The following is an 18203-nucleotide window of genomic DNA, read 5'->3' as shown; positions in this document are numbered from 1 at the left end:
AGCCTCTTGTACAGTGACCCATATTGCAGATCATGACATCCTCCCTTCTTTATCTTCCTCCAGTTCAGTTTAATAAATGAGTTTCCTCTTTCCTTGCCCTTTCAGACAAGGACCACTTTGAAGAAACTGGCAGTATCTCCACAATGGAAAAACTATGGCTTACGCATATTTGGGTATCTGCATCCATTCAGTGATGGTAAGGGGTGACTAAAATGAAGTCCAATAATAAGAAAACTGATGAGAATGGGACAATGTAATCTTGCACACAACACTGTCAGTCTCTCAAAACTAGCTACCTAACCAAGCTAAACACTTTAAAACCATAGTCCTGTACATAGTAACTCCCATTGAACTCAAAGGGCTTACTTCTGGGTAGTCCTGTATAAAGTTGCCTGCTTTTATTGTAAGCTGCCCCGAGGTGTTTCTGTAGGGGACAGGATAGAAAAGCTTTTAATTAATAAATAAATAAATAAATAAATAAATAAAATGTTACACTGATTTCAGTGGGAAGGCTCATCATATACGTGAATCTCCACCACTGAACTCAAGTGTTTAATTTTGGCCAATGGGTGTAATATTTGTGGCAAATCCATTCCTTGATCCAGGCCTTTTGGAATGTCCTCGGTTGAGCTCAATTTAGTCCACCTTAGGAGTTTTACTAGTCTGGCAAGGCAATTTCTGGAAGGAAAAATACTAGTCTGCTTGAGGCTTTATGTAGGAAAGGAATTATAAAATATACATCCTATCATCTTAGTCTGATTCTAGATTTGTATTTCTAAAAGTCCCAGGTCTCTGAACACTTATATAGTGTTCTCTATTTTTTTTACATCTGTTACTTCTTTCTACATTATTGCCCTGGTGTGACTGGGCTTTGTTTTTGTTTACTTTACTTGTTTATACACTCCTCAGCAAATCAAAGTCCAGACTGTTTGAAGGCAAGAAGGAGTCTGCAGGAGGGAGTCTTCCTGAAGCCAAATGTAGACAAAGTTCTTTTATCTAGAATGTTTTGGTAGACAGGCTAGATATAAAGCACAGAAATCAATCCAGTTAGTACATCAAGACAGTATGGGGTTTTTGCGTGTTGGATCTAACATAAAACCAGCAATACATCACAAGCTTAAACTGGCTTGATTGCTGTAGTTTCCTTTCAAGGAATCCTATGGATTATGAAAATATCTAGAGATCTGTAACAAACTTCTCATCAACCTCAAAACTATCATCCATGGCATGTTTTGCAATGGGAAGGATACAGTCATGATCATTAAACCAGTTTAGGCTTGTAGGGTAGATGTGGTATAAAACTAAGCAGTGTTGCAGTACTGCACATTCAGGTTCCTTGTTGTAGATGTGGCAGATGATTTCCTGGATGGAGGAAAGGGAATTGGTAGGGGAAGGAAAACACCTAAATTTCTGCAGAATGTTCTCTTGTGTTCCTATTTCACTGCACTACAGGTTTAAGGTGCTGGAATTCAGCTATCCAGATCTCCCCCATTTCACCAGGAGAGATTAAGGTTTGTCCACTGTTAGAATCTGTGCTGGTCTGAGACATTTTGTTGCCTGAGGCAGAACAGCAACTGTTGCCCCTCATCCGCCCAAGTCAAGTTGCATAGGACCTGAAGACAGGCACTGCCAATCCCATAATTACTGGGAGGATCTTCAACAATAATAATACGATAAAAACAAAGAACAGTTTGCCATCCTTTCAGGTCAACCAAAATCTTTTGCCTTAAACAACTGACTTAGACCCCCCAACAGTAGGGCTGGCCCTGATTACACTAGAAAGCCATGGTGTCTCTTCTTATCAGCACTTCTTAATGTTCTAGTTAATCCCAGGATTCTTTTCCTAGGTGAGTTTCAGTTTGCCATTGCTGCTGATGACAATGCAGAATTCTGGTTGAGTCCTAGCAAGAACATCTCAGACCTGCATCTACTGGCCTCTGTAGGCAAGGTACAGTATGTGCTTTCTTATTTTTTCATTTGATATTATCATATACACGTGACACAAGAAGGGAAATAAACTATTCTTGTCTTACAGTACCTACTGCAAAGTTGTATATCAGAAGCTCTGTCCTGTCACCTTGCTGTTAACTTCATTTTAATTATTTTCAATAAAAATGGCATATGAGTAACTCTGCTCCTTTACCTTTCTGTTCATGTTATTTTAGTTATTTGCCATTAAGAACACTCTCATCTATAATGAAATTCTTCAATAGTATTCCAGAAAACTTTTATGCAGGTGAATCCAACTTTTCAGCAACTATCATGTAGAGACAAAAAGAACTATTACAGTGACCAGTGCAAAGAAATAGCAGAAAGCAACAGAAGAGGAAAAACAAGAGAAGTCTTCCAGAAGGTCTAAGAAATCAAAGGGAAATTCAGATCTTGAGTAGAAATGCTACCTGTCCAGGAGAAAATAAGGAGAAGGTGGAAAGAATATACAGACAAACTAGAGAAGAGATGAAAGGATCATAAACTCCTTTGCAGTAGAATTCTCTGAAGAAGAGCCTGCAATACTATAAAGCAAAGTGAAGCTGGTCTGAAAACACAAAGAATAAAACACATTGAGTGGATAGGACACCAGTATAACTATTTCAAGGTGCAGAAAATGAATCAGTCCAAATCTGAACAAAACTATGTCGTCAGATATGGAAAACAAAGCAATGGCCTATGCACTGGAAATGTTCAATATATATTTCAGTCTCCACGAAAGAAGCTGCAAATGAGTGCAGCAACCATAGGACCATTGCATTAATCTCCCATGCAAGGAGAGTGATATTCAGACTGAGACAACAAAAAATACTACCCTATATGACGTAGTCAAACGTTCAAGCTGGATTCAAAACAGGAAGCGGCACCAGAGATCATATTGTAAGTATATGTCAGCTTCTGGAGTACACTAAAGAATTTCAGAAAAAGATCACTCTATGCTTTATAGATGGCAACAAAGCCTTTAACTGTGTGGATCAAGAGAAGCTATGGATGGTCCTGAAGAAATGGGTGTGCCTCAGCATTTGATTGTCCTAATACATAACCTGTATCACATATAAGAAACTACAATTAGGACTGAACATGGAGAAATAGAATGGCTCCCTATACACCAAAGTTCCAGACAAGAATGTATTTTAGCTCCCTATCTGTTCAATCTGTACACAGAACATATCATAAAGAAAGCTGGGTTAAAACCAAAAAAGGGAGTGAAAATTGGCAGAAGAAATATGACTCACTGAAGATATGCAGATATCACCATACTACTGACAGAGAGCAGCAATGACTTGAAATGACTCCTGATTAAAGTGAAAAAAGAAATTACAAAAGCAGAACTGCAGCCGAATATTAAGAAAACAAAAAATCATGTCTGCAGAATTACAGAACTTTATTGTTAATAATGAAGAAATTGAAATTGTGAGAGATTTCATATGCCTTGGCTCAACAATCAATTGAAAGGGAGACTACAGCCAATAAATTCAAAGAAGACTGAGACTTGAGGCAGCAATGAAGGAACTAGAAAAGGTCATCAAGTGGAAGGACATTTTACTGGAGACCAAGGTCAAATTCATCCAAACTATTCATTCAATGTATGGGTGTGAAAACTGGACAGAGAAGAAAGCCAACAAGAAGAAAATTGATGTTTTAAACATGGTGCTGAAGAGGAGCTTTGCAAATACCCTGGATTGGCAGAAAGGTGAAAAAGAGCAAATCAAGCCAGAACTTTTCCTAGAAGCAAAAATGACATAACTGAGACTGCCATACTTTGGGCACATCATGAGAAGACAAGACTCACTGGAGAGGACAATCATGTTAGGTAAAATCAAAGGTAGAGGACAAAATATGAGATGGATTGAATCCATAAAGGAAGCCACAGCCTTGAGCTCAACAGGATGTTTTGAGGGCTTTTATTCATAGGATTGCCATAGGTTGAAGACAACTTGACACTTGATAACAATAACATCCAGAATACATTGAGGATTAGATGGGTCTACTGCAGGGACCAAAGTTTCAGAGTTCTGTAATGTCTGAACATTTCTCTCTGATCACTTGGGTACCCAAAATGGGAAATATAAAAATCAGGTGAGAAAAACTATGTAGCACATATACCCCTATTGTCTAAAGTCATCAAATACAGCATAGGCCTGCAGAAATGTTTGGGACTTAGGTCACAATGTATTGTGTTGTGAATACAGTCGTATTGTTTTATTAGTAGGTCACCATTATCACTTACTGGGATTTTAATATATTTATTTATTCCTGTGGTACTAAAGTATGGTTCAGATTGAGTCAGATTCTACAAACTGCTGTGGCTTAACTAAGCCTGATGGCTTGTTTAAATTGGCAGTTCCAGGCAGCATTAGCCTAATAACTCACTTGGGCACAGTTTGTGCCATCTGAACGCAGGGCAACACAGCTTCTGGAAGAGGAAACTAACCTTAAATAACAGGTCAGTGGCTATTTGAGGGTTGTTTTCCCCTTAGGCAAGCCATGTTAGCCAGGTTTGTACAACATGACAAGCTGTATCCAGGGGCAGGGGGGTGGTAATCAGGGAAATGGTTCACATTGGAGATTAAAGCAGGCCACCGTGGTTTAATTAAGCTGGGTTACTTACCTGCTTCACAGGCTACAACCCATGGGGTAATCAGTCAGTCATCAATCCCTGAGAAAATTCTGGAGCAGATTATAAAGCAGTCAGTCTGCAAACACCTTGTAAACAATGCAGTGAGTACTAGAAACCCTCGTGGGTTTTTCTCGAGAACAAATCCTGCCAGACTGTTCCAATTTCATTTTTTGAATGGGACAGACAGCCCTCAAATAATCCAAAACCATCCACGGGCTATTTGGGGTTTGTCTAATCCTCAAGCACACCCTGCTACCTGGGTTGTGTGATACAACAAACCATGGCAGGCTAGATGCCCATGGGTGCTGTGCAAATGTGGCGGCATGGTGTGACATCCCTTGTTGGTAAAATAACCTTCATGAGGTGGCTAAATTAGGCTAACAAGGCCACTGTGTTGTAAATGTAGCCAGAGTAAATGTTAATAATCAATATCAAACTGGAAGGAATTCTCATACACATGGTAAAAGTTTTCATATATCTTATTCCTGAGCATCCTGCATCATCCATGGAAAGCATGATTTCTTTAGTTAAACAAAGGGCTAAACAAATTCTTGGCTACTATGCAAAGCTCAGTGCATTGACAGCTTGACAGCACTAATAACAAGAGGAGGACAATATGTAAGATAAAGTTCCTTGCCTTCTTTTGCAGGCTAGTTTCTGCACTGCCTAACCACTCCAAATATCCACTCAGGCTTACTATGAAGCAGACTCTTCTGTCCTTGTTGAAGTTGCTGAGAAAGATCAACTAAGCTTTAGATCTTCCAGCTACATGCTGGGCAGGAATCCCACTGTAACAGCTTGCAGGGCTCTGCCCCTCACCTTCCCACACCACATTTAGGATACTTGCCACCTTTCCCTCTCCTATTCTCAACTTTGGGCTGTAACAGATATTGTTCTATCCCAAGGTTCAGTAATGACTAAAAATAGCAGCACACAATGGCATTAGATTCTTTAAATAGTCACTGAAACTTTGGATTGATAGGAGGGGCCAGATGCATACAACTGCTCAGTAAGCCAGCAAGCATGTTGTGGTGCCGTGTGAAAGAGGCATCATGTAAAGGGAATATTTTCTGTTTTCATAATAGACTGGGAATGAGTGGACAGCACCCGGAGAGTTTGGGAAATTCAGGAGCCAGAAGTCAAAGCCAGTGAAGTGAGTGAATCAACCTTTGTTCCTTCTTCTCTATTGCTCAGCAACCTTGTAGGTGTCAGCCAAGAGAGCTTCTCACCCTGTCTTCCGCACAGTCTGCATGTGTTGTTGCGCTTGTTAATCTTCACATCGTTAAAAATATCTTTTAGAACATTGTGATTTCAAACTGTTTGCAAGGATGAAAACATCCTTCCTCCTGATCAATATATCTTGGACTGTACCATTTAAAATAATTGCAGAGTGCTCCCTGGTGGCAAGTGCTGGTATTTCCTGGAGATACACTGGTCCCCGGGATGCAGGTTTCAAGTATGGTTTCACACAATCAGTGTTGTCCATGCATAGATAAATTACTGTGTGAGAGCTTGATCATTTGAAAGATGGCCATCAACCCTGGGTTTCTCCCCATAATATTTTTTTCAGTATGTACGCGGTTGTAGAATATGAGTGAGTGGCACCTGATTGCCTGACTTAATGTAGATTTCCCAGAAATCATGAAAACTATCAAAAGCACTGACTAGATTCCTTAGCTGGAATGATGCGCTTGAAGAATGCTTGTTTTCACTTTGGCAAAAAAGGTATCCAAAATGCAATGGCTGCTTGAGCATCTATGATCACATTAGCTGGGAAAAAATAATCTGTATTTAAAGCAACCGACATAGGCTTTTCCTCTGCCCTACCCTGTCTTCCTTCTTCTAGGTTGTCAGCTGCAAACAGGTACTACTTTGAGATGTTACACAAACAAGATGACAAAGGAACAGACCATGTAGAAGTGGCAGTAAGTGCGTGTACTAGCAATGATCTATTTATTTGACTTCCTCAGGCAGAGTCTTGGCCTGAAGATCACTCTGTACTTTCCTGTTAGGATAATTTCCTGTTAGGATGTCAGCTGGTGATTCTCTCCAGGAAAAGGCATGTTGATCATAATATATGAATTGTGGCACTAGTATTTTCCCCATCTTTTGAGTATGTTGATGGAGCAACCATTGCATGTACCAAAACACTGACCCGTTTACTGGCAGCAGCTGCCTGCTGTCAGGTGGTGGGGAGGGGGGTTACCCCAGGCAGTAGATACTGGGGCCAGCTGTGGCAGCCTCCTGGCTGTTTCTTCAGAACACCACAGCCTTGTGGGGGGACATTGTGTTATATATGCAATACAACCCATTCTAGGGCCCCTGAACTACACTCGTGGTGGAAGACAGCATGGTGGAGGAGACTAGTCTTGAAATAAGATTCAGTTGCCAATCCAGCTAGCTTTTGTTGATAGAATGGGGAAGGGGCACCCAGGCTGCAAAATCCCCTTTCTCCACAGGCTGCCAAATCTCTTGGGCTGGCCTTGTACAGCGGAAAAGATGAAGGAGTCATATTTATCATATTTCACAAACTGCAGTATAGCTACTTTTTCCTGTGCATAGACTAATCCAGAGCACCGTCTGGTCCAGTTTTATTGGATGAGCTTCTGTTATTTTGGACAAGAAGTTTGGTCAAGTCTAGCCCACCACCTGTGTACCCAACCCTTGTCCCTCATGGCTCATTACAACAGTTAAGGAAGGGATTTTTGCTTACGTCCAGGAGACTGTAAATGTCTCCTTAAGAGAGGGAGTTATGCCAGCCTCTCTAAAAAAGGCTGTAATTAAAGCACTCCTAACATGGTCTGGAAACATCTGTTGATCCAAAACAGGCCAGCAAAACTGTTAATGGAAACTGGGCCATGGGAACATATTATGCCAGTCTTCTTCCAGCTGCACTAGCTGCCATTTGAAGTCCAGGCCTGATTCAGAATGCTGGTACTAATATTCAAAGCCCTAAACAGCTTGGAGCCAGGTGATCTGAAGGAACACTTTGTCCTATATGTCCTGAGGTCATCTTGAGATCAGCAACAGATGCCCTTCTCCGGGAACCCTCTGTGAATGATATTAGGAGGGTGAGTACCCGGAGGAGGACTTTCTCTGCGGTGGCACCCAATCTATGGAATGCGCTCCCCAGAGAGGTCCGCCTGGCGCCGTCGTTATTTGTTTTTCGGCGCCAGGCTAAGACCTTTTTATTTAAAACTTAAGTGTTAATTTATTATGTTGGATTTTTAAAAAATTTTAAGCCGAGATGCACCGGGTTTTAATATTTTTAGTGTATAAATTTTTGTATGATTTTGTTTGTTTTTGTTGTGAGCTGCCCCGAGGCTTTGTTGCGATGGGGGCTGCACAGAAATGTTTTAATAAATAAAGAAAGAAAGAAATCTTTGGGGGGTCCTTCTCCAAGAGCCCTTTCCAAAAGAAGTGAGGTGAGTGGCTACCAAGAGGAGGGCCTTTTCAGTTGCAGTATCCTGGCTGTAGAACAAGCACCTCCCCAGAGAGGTGCTCCCGGTACCTACTTCGTATTCTTTTCAGTACCAGGTTAAGATCTTTTTATTTTCCCAAAATTTTAACAATTTAACTTGTTAACTTTTTTTTACTATTGCATTTCATCCTGTACTACTGCTGTGCTATGCTGATTCAATCGTAATTGCTGTGGTTTTGTTGTTTTATGCTGATTTTTGTTTGTGTAGGTTTGTTTTTGTTTTTTACTTTTGTTAACTACTTGCAGAGACTTGGCTATTTGGCAGTATAAAAATGATAAATAAATAAATAGTATTATATACTCCCAAATGATGTATTTGATGGCTATACCCATTCACTTTTTGGGTTTCATTGCCTTTTGAAGGGGCATTGTCAGCATCACTCACAATGTAATTTATGAACAAGACCTGCTATTGGGAAGGGTTCCTTGAGTTTGAAGATCAGGATGGTATAAATTATATCAGGGAAGCCAAATGCAGCTCACCAGCAGCCTAAACTCAGTAAACCTCTTGGTTTTTCTGTGTTCGTTGGGATCTGATGGGCCATAGTATTAAGCAATGATCTGCACTTGTCATGGTGGGTTACTAGCTTCTCAAGCCTGCCCCCTTTCCTAATTGACAGATGTTTACATTTTGCATGTATTTTTTTTTCCTTTTAGTGGAAGCTAAATGACCCTGAGTCCAAATTTGTAGTTATCGACTCTCCGTTCCTCTCTCTTTATGCTAGTAAGTATCTTCCAATTACAGAGTTAATACCACCAAATGGACTGGTCTTGGCCTGCCTGCCTGCCTGCCTTCCTTCCTTCAGATCCTCAGAAGTGCTCTGCCTCTATCTGCAATAAGGCTATGTTGCTCATAGCAGTGGGTATCAGGATACACTGAGTTTGAGAGAAAGAAACATTCTTCCTCTGGATGTATGCACCAGACCTTTTAAGTCCCTCCTGAGAGGTTCTGATCCATACGCCCTTGTCAAATGAGAAGAGCAGGGTGGCTCACAGAGGAAGTGCCATCTTGGTGGAATAGCTTACTGTGGAATAGCTTGCTTGGTGCCTTCTATCCTTTCAGCAGTGGAAATTTTAAAATGTTTTAAAATTGTGAACTTACGGTTATAATACTGTATTTTACTTCTTGTCCTGTACGCTGCCAATAGAACATGTGTTGCTGGGTGGTCATATAAATATTAGCACTCATATCTGTATTAAAATAAGAAGGCCTGTGAAATGGGGCTTTATTGTAATTTAAGGAAATGTGTAATTCAGTTTAGGTGGCCTGTTCAGCATTTCAAAATAAGGGACTTATCTTGGAGTTGTGACATTCCTTAATATTTTCTGGTAACATGTGGCAGACCTTGCCAGAATTATGCAGATGTACAAAAAAGGAAATAAATTCCAATGTCTTCTTCCTGTTAATTAGATGAAACACTCTTCAAAATGGATGAGGTTGATCATATCCCGCAAACACTGGCAACTCGTAAAAGCCGGATTCCACACAGTGAGATTCTAATGGAACACCCTGCAGATATGCTGAAGCCTGACCCTCGAGACACCATTTACAAATGTAAGCAGCATAGTTTACTGCCAGAATGCATCATGCAATATCTTGTGTATCTTTGGGGGCCTTTCTAATCTCTAAATTGAATGTGCATTTCACCAACAAGTGAAATTCTGGGCAGAGTATCTCACCTTGATGAGGCAAAGTAACTTCCTTTTAAAAAAGCCATTTACCTCCTTTTGCCACCTTCCTTTAAAACCTTCCACTCAACCACCATCTTGTTGGTTGTCATTTAGTTTTGCACAGAGACTGGTGTGTATGTTGCCCAAAGGTGGGCATTGCCCTGAGAATCTAGTGTATTTTCAGTGATGTCACTCTTGTCTTTGCCAAGGTGTATGTGGACAAGCATTCATTTCAAGAGTTACCATGCTGTTGAGTGTATCATTTCTGACTTGACCTTGTTGCTGTTTTTTTAAAAATGTTTTATATGCCCTTGCTCTATCTTCTACATTCTTTGAGGTTTTTTGTTTTGTTTTAATGCAGATACAAAGGACTGGTTAAAATTGCTTTGAGTCCTGGATCCAGTCCATGGGTTGCCAGTAACCCATACCTGTGATAGGATATAGTTTCTTAAAGATCTTTCCAAAAAGAAACAGCTACATCATACTTTGCCAAATTATCCTAACAGATCATTAGTGAGGAAAGAGTAGAAGGGTAAATTTGTCTATGAAGAGATTTTCATATTCACAATTGCAGTAGACAAAATGGTATAATTAGAAATGGCCTCCACAGGGTTTTGGGTGTGTTTGTTTTTTTTTTTTTTTAAATCTGTTCGAGATGCCAACTTGGAACAGATCTTCTTTTGCAACGTCTTTTTTTTATTTCTGTTTTTGTGTCTCTGTCAGTGCCTCTCATAAGTAAGGCACAGATACGGAAGATTCTTCCTGATTGCCCATACAAACCAAGCTACCTGGTCAGTGGATTCCCACTAGGACGCTATCAAGGTCTTCAGTTTGTAAGTTCCATTGTATTTTATGATAAGGGATGGCTTTGTCATTAAGAAAGAGCAGTGATACAATAGTGATACAATTATTGCTGCTACTGTATTGGGCGGGGGACAGTGTTAATTGACCAAGCTGCATGCATGGGGGGGGGGGTTAAGTATCTGGGTGTAAACTTTGGAGGTTGAGGCCCATATTCAAGATTACTTGGAAAGTGATCTTTTTTAGTTCCTGTTTTCTTGAAGACAGAATTCAGATTTGCTGCTCCATATGCAAATAAAATTAAAGAATGGCAGCACCACCACATATAGGTCTGCTCAGAGCAAATCCCTTTGATTTTCAGTGGGGCTTAATTACAGGTAGCAGTATATAGGATTGTAGCATAAGTCTCTGTGGTGGGCCAGATGCTACCTCAGATCTCAGTGTCATATGGGGAGTGCAGAAACACATCTCAGTAACAAAGACGGCTCAGGTTCAGGTTAGCCCACAGCAGCAGCCTTCTTCATGTGCTGCTGGTTTCAGTGATAGATATAAAGGGTTTAAAAGAGTCCTATAATTAAAGATTAAGTCTCTTCCCAAGTGAAGATGGCTTACACTAAACAAAACCAAATGAGGAGATTGATCCCCTAAATTAATAGGGGTGGATGTGCTTCTGCTTTTTGTTGCTGCTGCTGCTGTTTTTGGATACTTGACTGCATAATTAGTAGTATCTTTGCTTTCCTTGGTATGCAAAACAGACTGTATTTCAGAATTCAATCCACGTACACAATTAGTCAGCATTTAGCGTGAAAATAGATCTGAGGAAAGCTTATTGATTTTTGGATAACAACCTTGAGGTATAATCCTGGGGCACCTTTGGATGTCAAAACTAATCCTACAGATCTTTTTAGTGATGGTTTTATCTTGTTCCTTCTAGGTTCATTTGTCCTTTGTATATCCCAATGACTACAGTCGTCTGAGCCACATGGAGACACACAACAAATGCTTTTACCAGGAGAACTCCTATTACCTAGAGAGGTAAAATCATCCTTCTAGATAATGGAACTCTGTTAATTTGTAAGTGGAAAACGTGGCTTAATTTTAGGAGATGGGATTGCTGCTTAAAAGATGTATTTGTCGGGGCCCAGCTTCAGCTCTGCGCTGAGCCTTGTAGGGTATAGTCAGAATCTAACCAAAAGTGGTTTGGAATAGTTTGGGCCTAGTGAACCTGTGGAATGTTCCTCTTTCTCTGTGCCCCCACTCTCTGAAGCAGCTGTGACCCTTGCTGCATAACAGCCCCTCTTCTTTCTAATTCCCTAGTCAGGAGTTTGGGTCACATCCACAGCTGTTACCTCCCCATCCAGCCTGTTGCTGAAGCTGCTTTTATTCCCCCTCCCTCCTGCCTGTATTGTTTCAGAGAGAGAAAACTCAACAACAAGTTTTTCCCCATCCCACCTCACACCCTCCCTCCCAATGGTCCAACCTCCAGTGCAGGTTTTCTACTGAAGTCACCCTCCTCTCCTGTTACGCAGCCCCTACATATGTACCAGCCTGTACTGCTCCCAAGAAGAACCCAATATGTTGGAATTTCAAAGCGGTGTAGCATAGTCTGATGAGAAAGGTACTTCTGCAGTTGTCTTTCTCAATGACTTTACACATGATGATGGTGGGTATAGATCCACTCGGGTATCTGAACAGATATGGCTAGCTTCCTGTGTTGCAGCGAAGTCGAGGAGAAATGCAAGGAGTCAAAGCAAAATGCTGTAACAGGACTGAAGGCCCATGTTTACACTTAGCAGAATCAAACCGTAAAAGTTTTCCTGTATTATGCCACTCTCAGGCTGCAGCTGGTAGGTGACATGCTTGAGTGCTCCCCCTTTTTAAAAAAACCTCTCTGCCCATAAAAGCTTTTCAGGGAGAAGGGGTAAAGCCAAGACATTTGTGAGAATCTTTTCTACATGCAGGTTGCTGTAGCCAAGAGGAAGGTATAAACATGTAGACTTCATCTGCAGTCCAGATGAAAGAAACCCTTATCACTTGATTCTGCTGATTGCATAAAAGCATCTCCAGAAGCTGACATCCAGAAGAGATGTCAGGCAGAGTAGGAGAGGAATATTAAATGCAGGTAAGTTCAGCTGGAACAATTCTCATGCTTAGATTTCTTTTTTAACTCCCATAGATTTGGATTTTCCAAGTATATGGAAATGGACCGACCAAAGTGGAAAAATCTTGATTCTGAAGAAACAACAAAAGTGCCAGGTATGCATATTCTAGCAGCTGTGGAAGGATGAGGCCGCTCTCCTTTTGCTTTATGGCTGTCCAGTAAGAAACAGGAAGCCTGCAATGGATTAAATCTGAGGAGGTGGTTCCTTGTCTGTGACAAAGAATGTAAAGCATAATGAGACATTTGGCAGATTTGAACAAGTTGCTTAATTCATGTGGAAGCCTGTCTTCCCTGTTCATAGATGATGGAGGAAAACCTCATGATGCCTGTATTTTTCACCTGCAGAGAACATAGAGCTAGTGTCAGGTCAATTTAGACTGGGGAAAATGCACAGAAAGAAAGGGTTAAAACATTCTGCCTACACCTTGACCCCAACTACTGCTGCATGCAAACTGACAGCCCCTGCAGCTGCATTTCAGTCTTTAAATAAGGCTTTTAAAAAGCTGAGTGGTTCAATCACAGATTCCCCAGAGAGTATTGAGAAAAGTTTGGGGACTGTGCAGTATGGCTCTCACATACATAGCTAGGGAGAGAGAAGAAGAATGCTAGTGCAGAGATAGAAGGATCTTTCCATTTTGGTTTCTGTTTTTAAAATATTTTTAAACATTTATCCTAATACCATAGCATACTCATTCTGTAACCAATATCTTCTAATATGATAATTATTGTTAGTGATCCATGCATTTTTGTGCTCACCTTTCCCTAATATACACACTTTGTATGCCTTTTTAGTCAGGGAATCGTGTCATAAAATTTTGAAAAATGCTAATATAAAAGGATAACTTCAGTTCAGTAATTGCTTTGCACAGTACATATTGGTCAGACTTGCATTAAAATAAGAACTGAACACATGTCTTCCCCCATTCCTAGGCTGGTAATGGGTATTTTTTTTCCAGAAGCGCTGATAGTGGTGTTATAGTGTATTCATTGCTCATTATGAATATACTCAGGGTTGGTGTCTGCCCCCCCCCCACCCCACTTATTCCCTTAAGAAATAAATTCTGCAGAAAAGAAATGGAAAAGTGGTTTGGAGACACCATGACAAAGTGTAAGATATAATATTTTCAGGTTATGAAGACAATTTGGATGATGCCCAGTATGCAGACCCAGAAACAGAGGACGCCATTCCTCTATTAAATTACACCAGACCAAAGTCTGAAAAAGATTCCTTTGTGGCTGTGGAAAATGCAAATGTTCATGATTATTCTCCGCAAAAGCATCGGACTCTCTTGTCAGTTACCAGAGAAAATACACAAAGCAAAGAAGCTAAACAGCAGAAAATGACTTCAGTTGATCAGAGGAACAATGAAAACCACACAGAAGGAAATTTGCAAATGAGGAGCCCACCTCTGAAAGGTAGACTCAAAGAAAGCTCCAGAAACTCTCATCAATATGGCAGGAATGTACAGGTGCTATCGGCACCACAGAGAAGACTGGCAGATGAGCCCTTGCATGTGAACAAAAGGCCCAAAGTGTCTGGGGAACAAAATCACACCAGATACAGGAATTCAGCTGGAAGGACAAAGGACAAAGAAATTGTTGCTGATCAATTAGATTTTAATGCAAACAGAAACAAGGACCCATCATTATACAACACAAAGTCAAAGAGACAATCCCAGGTACTTGGCAAAGGAGCTAGAAATCCAACCCACCAAGAGCAGCCAGTTCATGAGGACCAGTGGCTTAACCAAGTAGATTCATATATAGCTAGGCATAAGGCAGCAGACACTGCAAATGTCATCTTGGGAAGGGTGGACCTGGATTCCCAGCAGCCTGTCAGAACTGATCCTACTCAGCCAGTAGTACAAGAGGAGGAGGAGGAGGAAGAACAGGTGGCAGTGGTTGAGGAGGACAAAGAGGCAGGTGAAGAGGAAGAGAGCTTTGATTATATGCCTGTATTTGACCAGTTAGTAAACTGGGAGCAAACTTTCAAGACAAATAATGTGGATTTCCAGTTGTTGCGATCGGACTGGATTGACCTGAACTGCAACACTTCTGGGAACCTGCTCTTGAAAGAGAAGGAAGCATTGGAGGTCACTCGAGTATTCCTAAAGAAACTCAACCAGAAGAACAAAGGGTAAGAAAGTATCTTGCAGTCCCTCTCTGTGCTTTACTCAGGGGAGGAACTGTAGCACAGTATACATATGCACATATATAGTAAGATTTATATTTCGGACACTTGGTACCTAGAAGTTCCCTTGATGTGATTGTTGAAATTCCCTCTTCATTGCTTCAAGAACATTTTGGATGCATTTGCTGTTGTGAGCTTCCACTTTCTCTGATCCTTATTTTGGGGTTTTGCCAGTCAGTCACATCAAGACCAACAGAGTAAACCTGCAGCCATGATGTCTAACTTGCAAAACGGTGCACTGTACATCACCAGTACCACTAGCTCAAGGGCAAGCAATCTGTAGCTCACAGGCCACATCTGCCACCATTCAGCTAATTTTGTGACCCCACCCCCACCCCACCCCACCCCACCCCATGCCGCTTGCCCACCACTGAATTGGCTGCTAAACCATGGCTGTATGACAATTGGGGGAAATGACCCAGGGGCTAAGGGGGAAGTTTGGCTTATTTTAAAGCAAAAGTATGTTCTTAGTGTATGTTGTTTAAAAGGATACTATTTGCTGAATGGTGGCAAATTCAGTAGTAATGTGATAGTAAGGGTCAGCTCCCAGGAAGTCAGGAAACTGGCCCCTGAGCATTGCCCATCCCTGCATAAAATGAGGAGAGAACTACAAGCTCTTAAAGCCAGGTGTTGATCTTAAGCTGCTTCAGGCTCGATCTTCCCAGCAAACTGGCCTAGTGCTTAACTAGCCCAGAAGCTGAGGGTGGGGTTGAAGGCTTTGACAAGTATGTAATGGTGACACAGCAGGAAAGGAACAAACATGTTAATGCTTACTCAAAAGTCATAACTTTTGCCCTTGGATTGGGGTGTGGAATCTCTGGAAACCCTGACCTGGGGGCCCATTCCAACCAGCCTGGGGTCCCAGTCAGGCTTTCCAAGTTTCCCAGGTAGCCATACCCCCTTTTACTGTATCTTGTGGAGTATTTTCCTTTTTCTAAAATACTCTTACAGCTTGGTTGCTCACAGTAAAAGCTTTAAGATAAAATATGATGGTATTTTAGCCAGAGAACTTCTCAGAAATAGAATTCATCCCCTGGGCCAGAAGAATTTCTGCACTTCTACCGTGGGAAATCGTCAGGCCTGAAAAGTTGTTGGAAGGCAAGGGATCAGCAGTCATGGGACCTGGCTAACCTGCTGAGTGGTGGGCTCAGCCTTTACCCGTCACACCAGTGTGTTCCTTCCTCTCCTGTTTCCCGACTTTCAGTTGACCTGTCATCCTCCTGGCTGCCTCATGAACAGTGTAGGATTGTTCCTCCCTGGCAGGTGTATTAGCTAGACATTATGGGGAGGCAGAAGAGGCCTCAGCATGTCATGCAGCTTGCTATATCTTTGGGTGAAGAAGTGGTCTGTAGGCATATTTGTGGAAGGACTGGGATGGCACCACTGATGAGGTATGGACTGATCATTTGCACTGGAAAGCATAACGAATCAGGCAAAAGTGCTCTGCGGCCCTTGCAGGGTTTAACATGCATCTGCTCTGGGGACTTTTGCTAGGTAAGACATGCTGGTGCTAGTGCACAATTATACCATTACCAATTGCAGGCGATTCCACCTGCGGCGCATCATGAACATAGAGAAGCGGCAGGACCACATGCGGGGCAGCCGTTATCTTCTGGAGCTGGAGCTCTTGGATCGGGGAAAGAGGCTTGTCCGAATCTCAGAGTACATCTTCGCACGGAACTGGCATGGAGTCCATAGTGAGGAAGAGAAGATTATGAAGGACTTGGCCTGGGGCCACCAGCGTCACCTGATGGCCAGTGCTAATGAGCTAGCCTTGTGCTGGCCATCGGCCTTTTCCTGGAATCACCGTGCTGTTGTTCATTTCATCGTGCCCGGTAAGTGGAGGGGTGGGAAGCTGGTAACTTTATGATCAGCTAAACATTTTGGATACTATCAGAGCAATAAGAGAATGGGAAAATTTGGCAAATGCACTTCTTTGTATTATACCTTCCTTACAGTTGCAAGGCATCTTTTACTTATTTATTTATCATATTTATACCCCGCCATTCATCCGTTGCAGGGTTCCTGATCCCACCCATGTACTAAGCAGACCTAGACCTGCTTAGTTTCAGCAAGGTGGATACATCATGTGCCCTTGAATGTTACGCGCAAAAGGGGTTCCTGAAGGAAATGTGTAGTGATCAGCAGGTGTAGCTTCTTGTAAACAGCTACCCATAACAAGCAAGATCAGAATAATGTTTGCAGATTTTATTAAGAAAAGAGCAGAATAAATTATGCATGATAAATCATGCAAACTCACTTTATTGGGATAATTGGCTCTTGGCTTTTCTTGTAGAATTTGAGTCTTTGGTACCTAATTTTGAAGTCTGTGTGCATAGAAAGCCCTGGGCAAATGTCCCTGCATGGACTATGTGCAGATGGCCGACTAATGATTCAGTGTAGGGTTGGACAACAACCACTGCTTAGTCAAGGTCTAGAGCTAACCATTTCAGTACTTTATTCACTTCTCTTTTGTACCTTGATCTATAGAATATTTGCAAAGAATAATTAACCATATACATATATGTGTTCTGCCATAAACTTACACCATCCAACTGCAGCCCCTGCAGCCCTATTTTGAGTTGGAAGTAAAACCAGAAAGTATATATTGCCTCTTTATCAGAACCAGCTTTCCTCATATTCTCATCTTCCCCTTTGTGCTTCTGTCAATCAGTGAAAAACCAGGCACGCTGGGTGCTGCAGTTTATTTCTGACATGGAGGAGCTGTTTCGAGTTACTAAGGATCCCAACTTCAATGTCATCATCACGGACTACAGCAGTGATGACATGGACGTAGAAAAGGCTCTGAAAAGATCCAAATTGCACAGGTAGAAGTATATTTCTTATATTAAACACAGCTACAAACAGCTACATTGGTCACTAATGCAGTCATGATATTCCTTTCTGGTAAAGCAGTTAGTGATGTGAATAGAGCTGGGTGTTCCTTTTCCATCACCCCTCCCTTCTGAAGTACAAATTTCCTATGCTGGGTTTAAACAGCTGCTATTGCTAGCCAGCCTGAAAAGGTGTTTTTTTTTTGTTTTGTTTAAGTCAGGATGTAGTCACAATTTAAAGATACTGAGTTAAACAGGAATCCTAGTTAGCCTAGCCCTGCTTAATACCACACCCATAAAATAGCCTACTGTTCTTAGAAAAGTGCAGCAGTTTTAACTGCAGTTAGAACTGACTAGGTTCATGTTCAAACTAAGTTCAGACCTGGGATGAGCAATGACTATTGTTAGCTTGATCAGCAGTTAATACTAGTTTTTAAATTTATTTTTATTGCATG

At 41.5% G+C, this 18203-nt stretch overlaps 1 protein-coding gene across 1 annotated transcript in view; it reads left to right on the top strand.

Moving 5' to 3' along the window:
* The window catches only part of B4GALNT3 (beta-1,4-N-acetyl-galactosaminyltransferase 3), an 86012-nt gene that overhangs the window by 61333 nt on the left and 6476 nt on the right, over positions 1–18203 (top strand). The window contains exons 6-17 of the mRNA XM_044416985.1: positions 106–196; positions 1848–1948; positions 5695–5762; positions 6456–6534; positions 8748–8814; positions 9502–9645; positions 10485–10594; positions 11497–11597; positions 12739–12818; positions 13852–14860; positions 16457–16749; positions 17589–17742. Coding sequence (XP_044272920.1) covers positions 106–196; positions 1848–1948; positions 5695–5762; positions 6456–6534; positions 8748–8814; positions 9502–9645; positions 10485–10594; positions 11497–11597; positions 12739–12818; positions 13852–14860; positions 16457–16749; positions 17589–17742 — 2297 coding nt within the window. The remainder of the gene's footprint in view (positions 1–105; positions 197–1847; positions 1949–5694; positions 5763–6455; positions 6535–8747; positions 8815–9501; positions 9646–10484; positions 10595–11496; positions 11598–12738; positions 12819–13851; positions 14861–16456; positions 16750–17588; positions 17743–18203) is intronic.

Source organism: Varanus komodoensis, unplaced genomic scaffold (assembly GCF_004798865.1).
Source record: "Varanus komodoensis strain SLA01 unplaced genomic scaffold, ASM479886v1 scaffold85, whole genome shotgun sequence".
Classification (NCBI taxonomy): domain Eukaryota; kingdom Metazoa; phylum Chordata; class Lepidosauria; order Squamata; family Varanidae; genus Varanus; species Varanus komodoensis.
The sequence above is the reverse complement of the archived record's forward strand: the minus strand, read 5'-3'. Positions and strand labels throughout refer to the sequence as shown.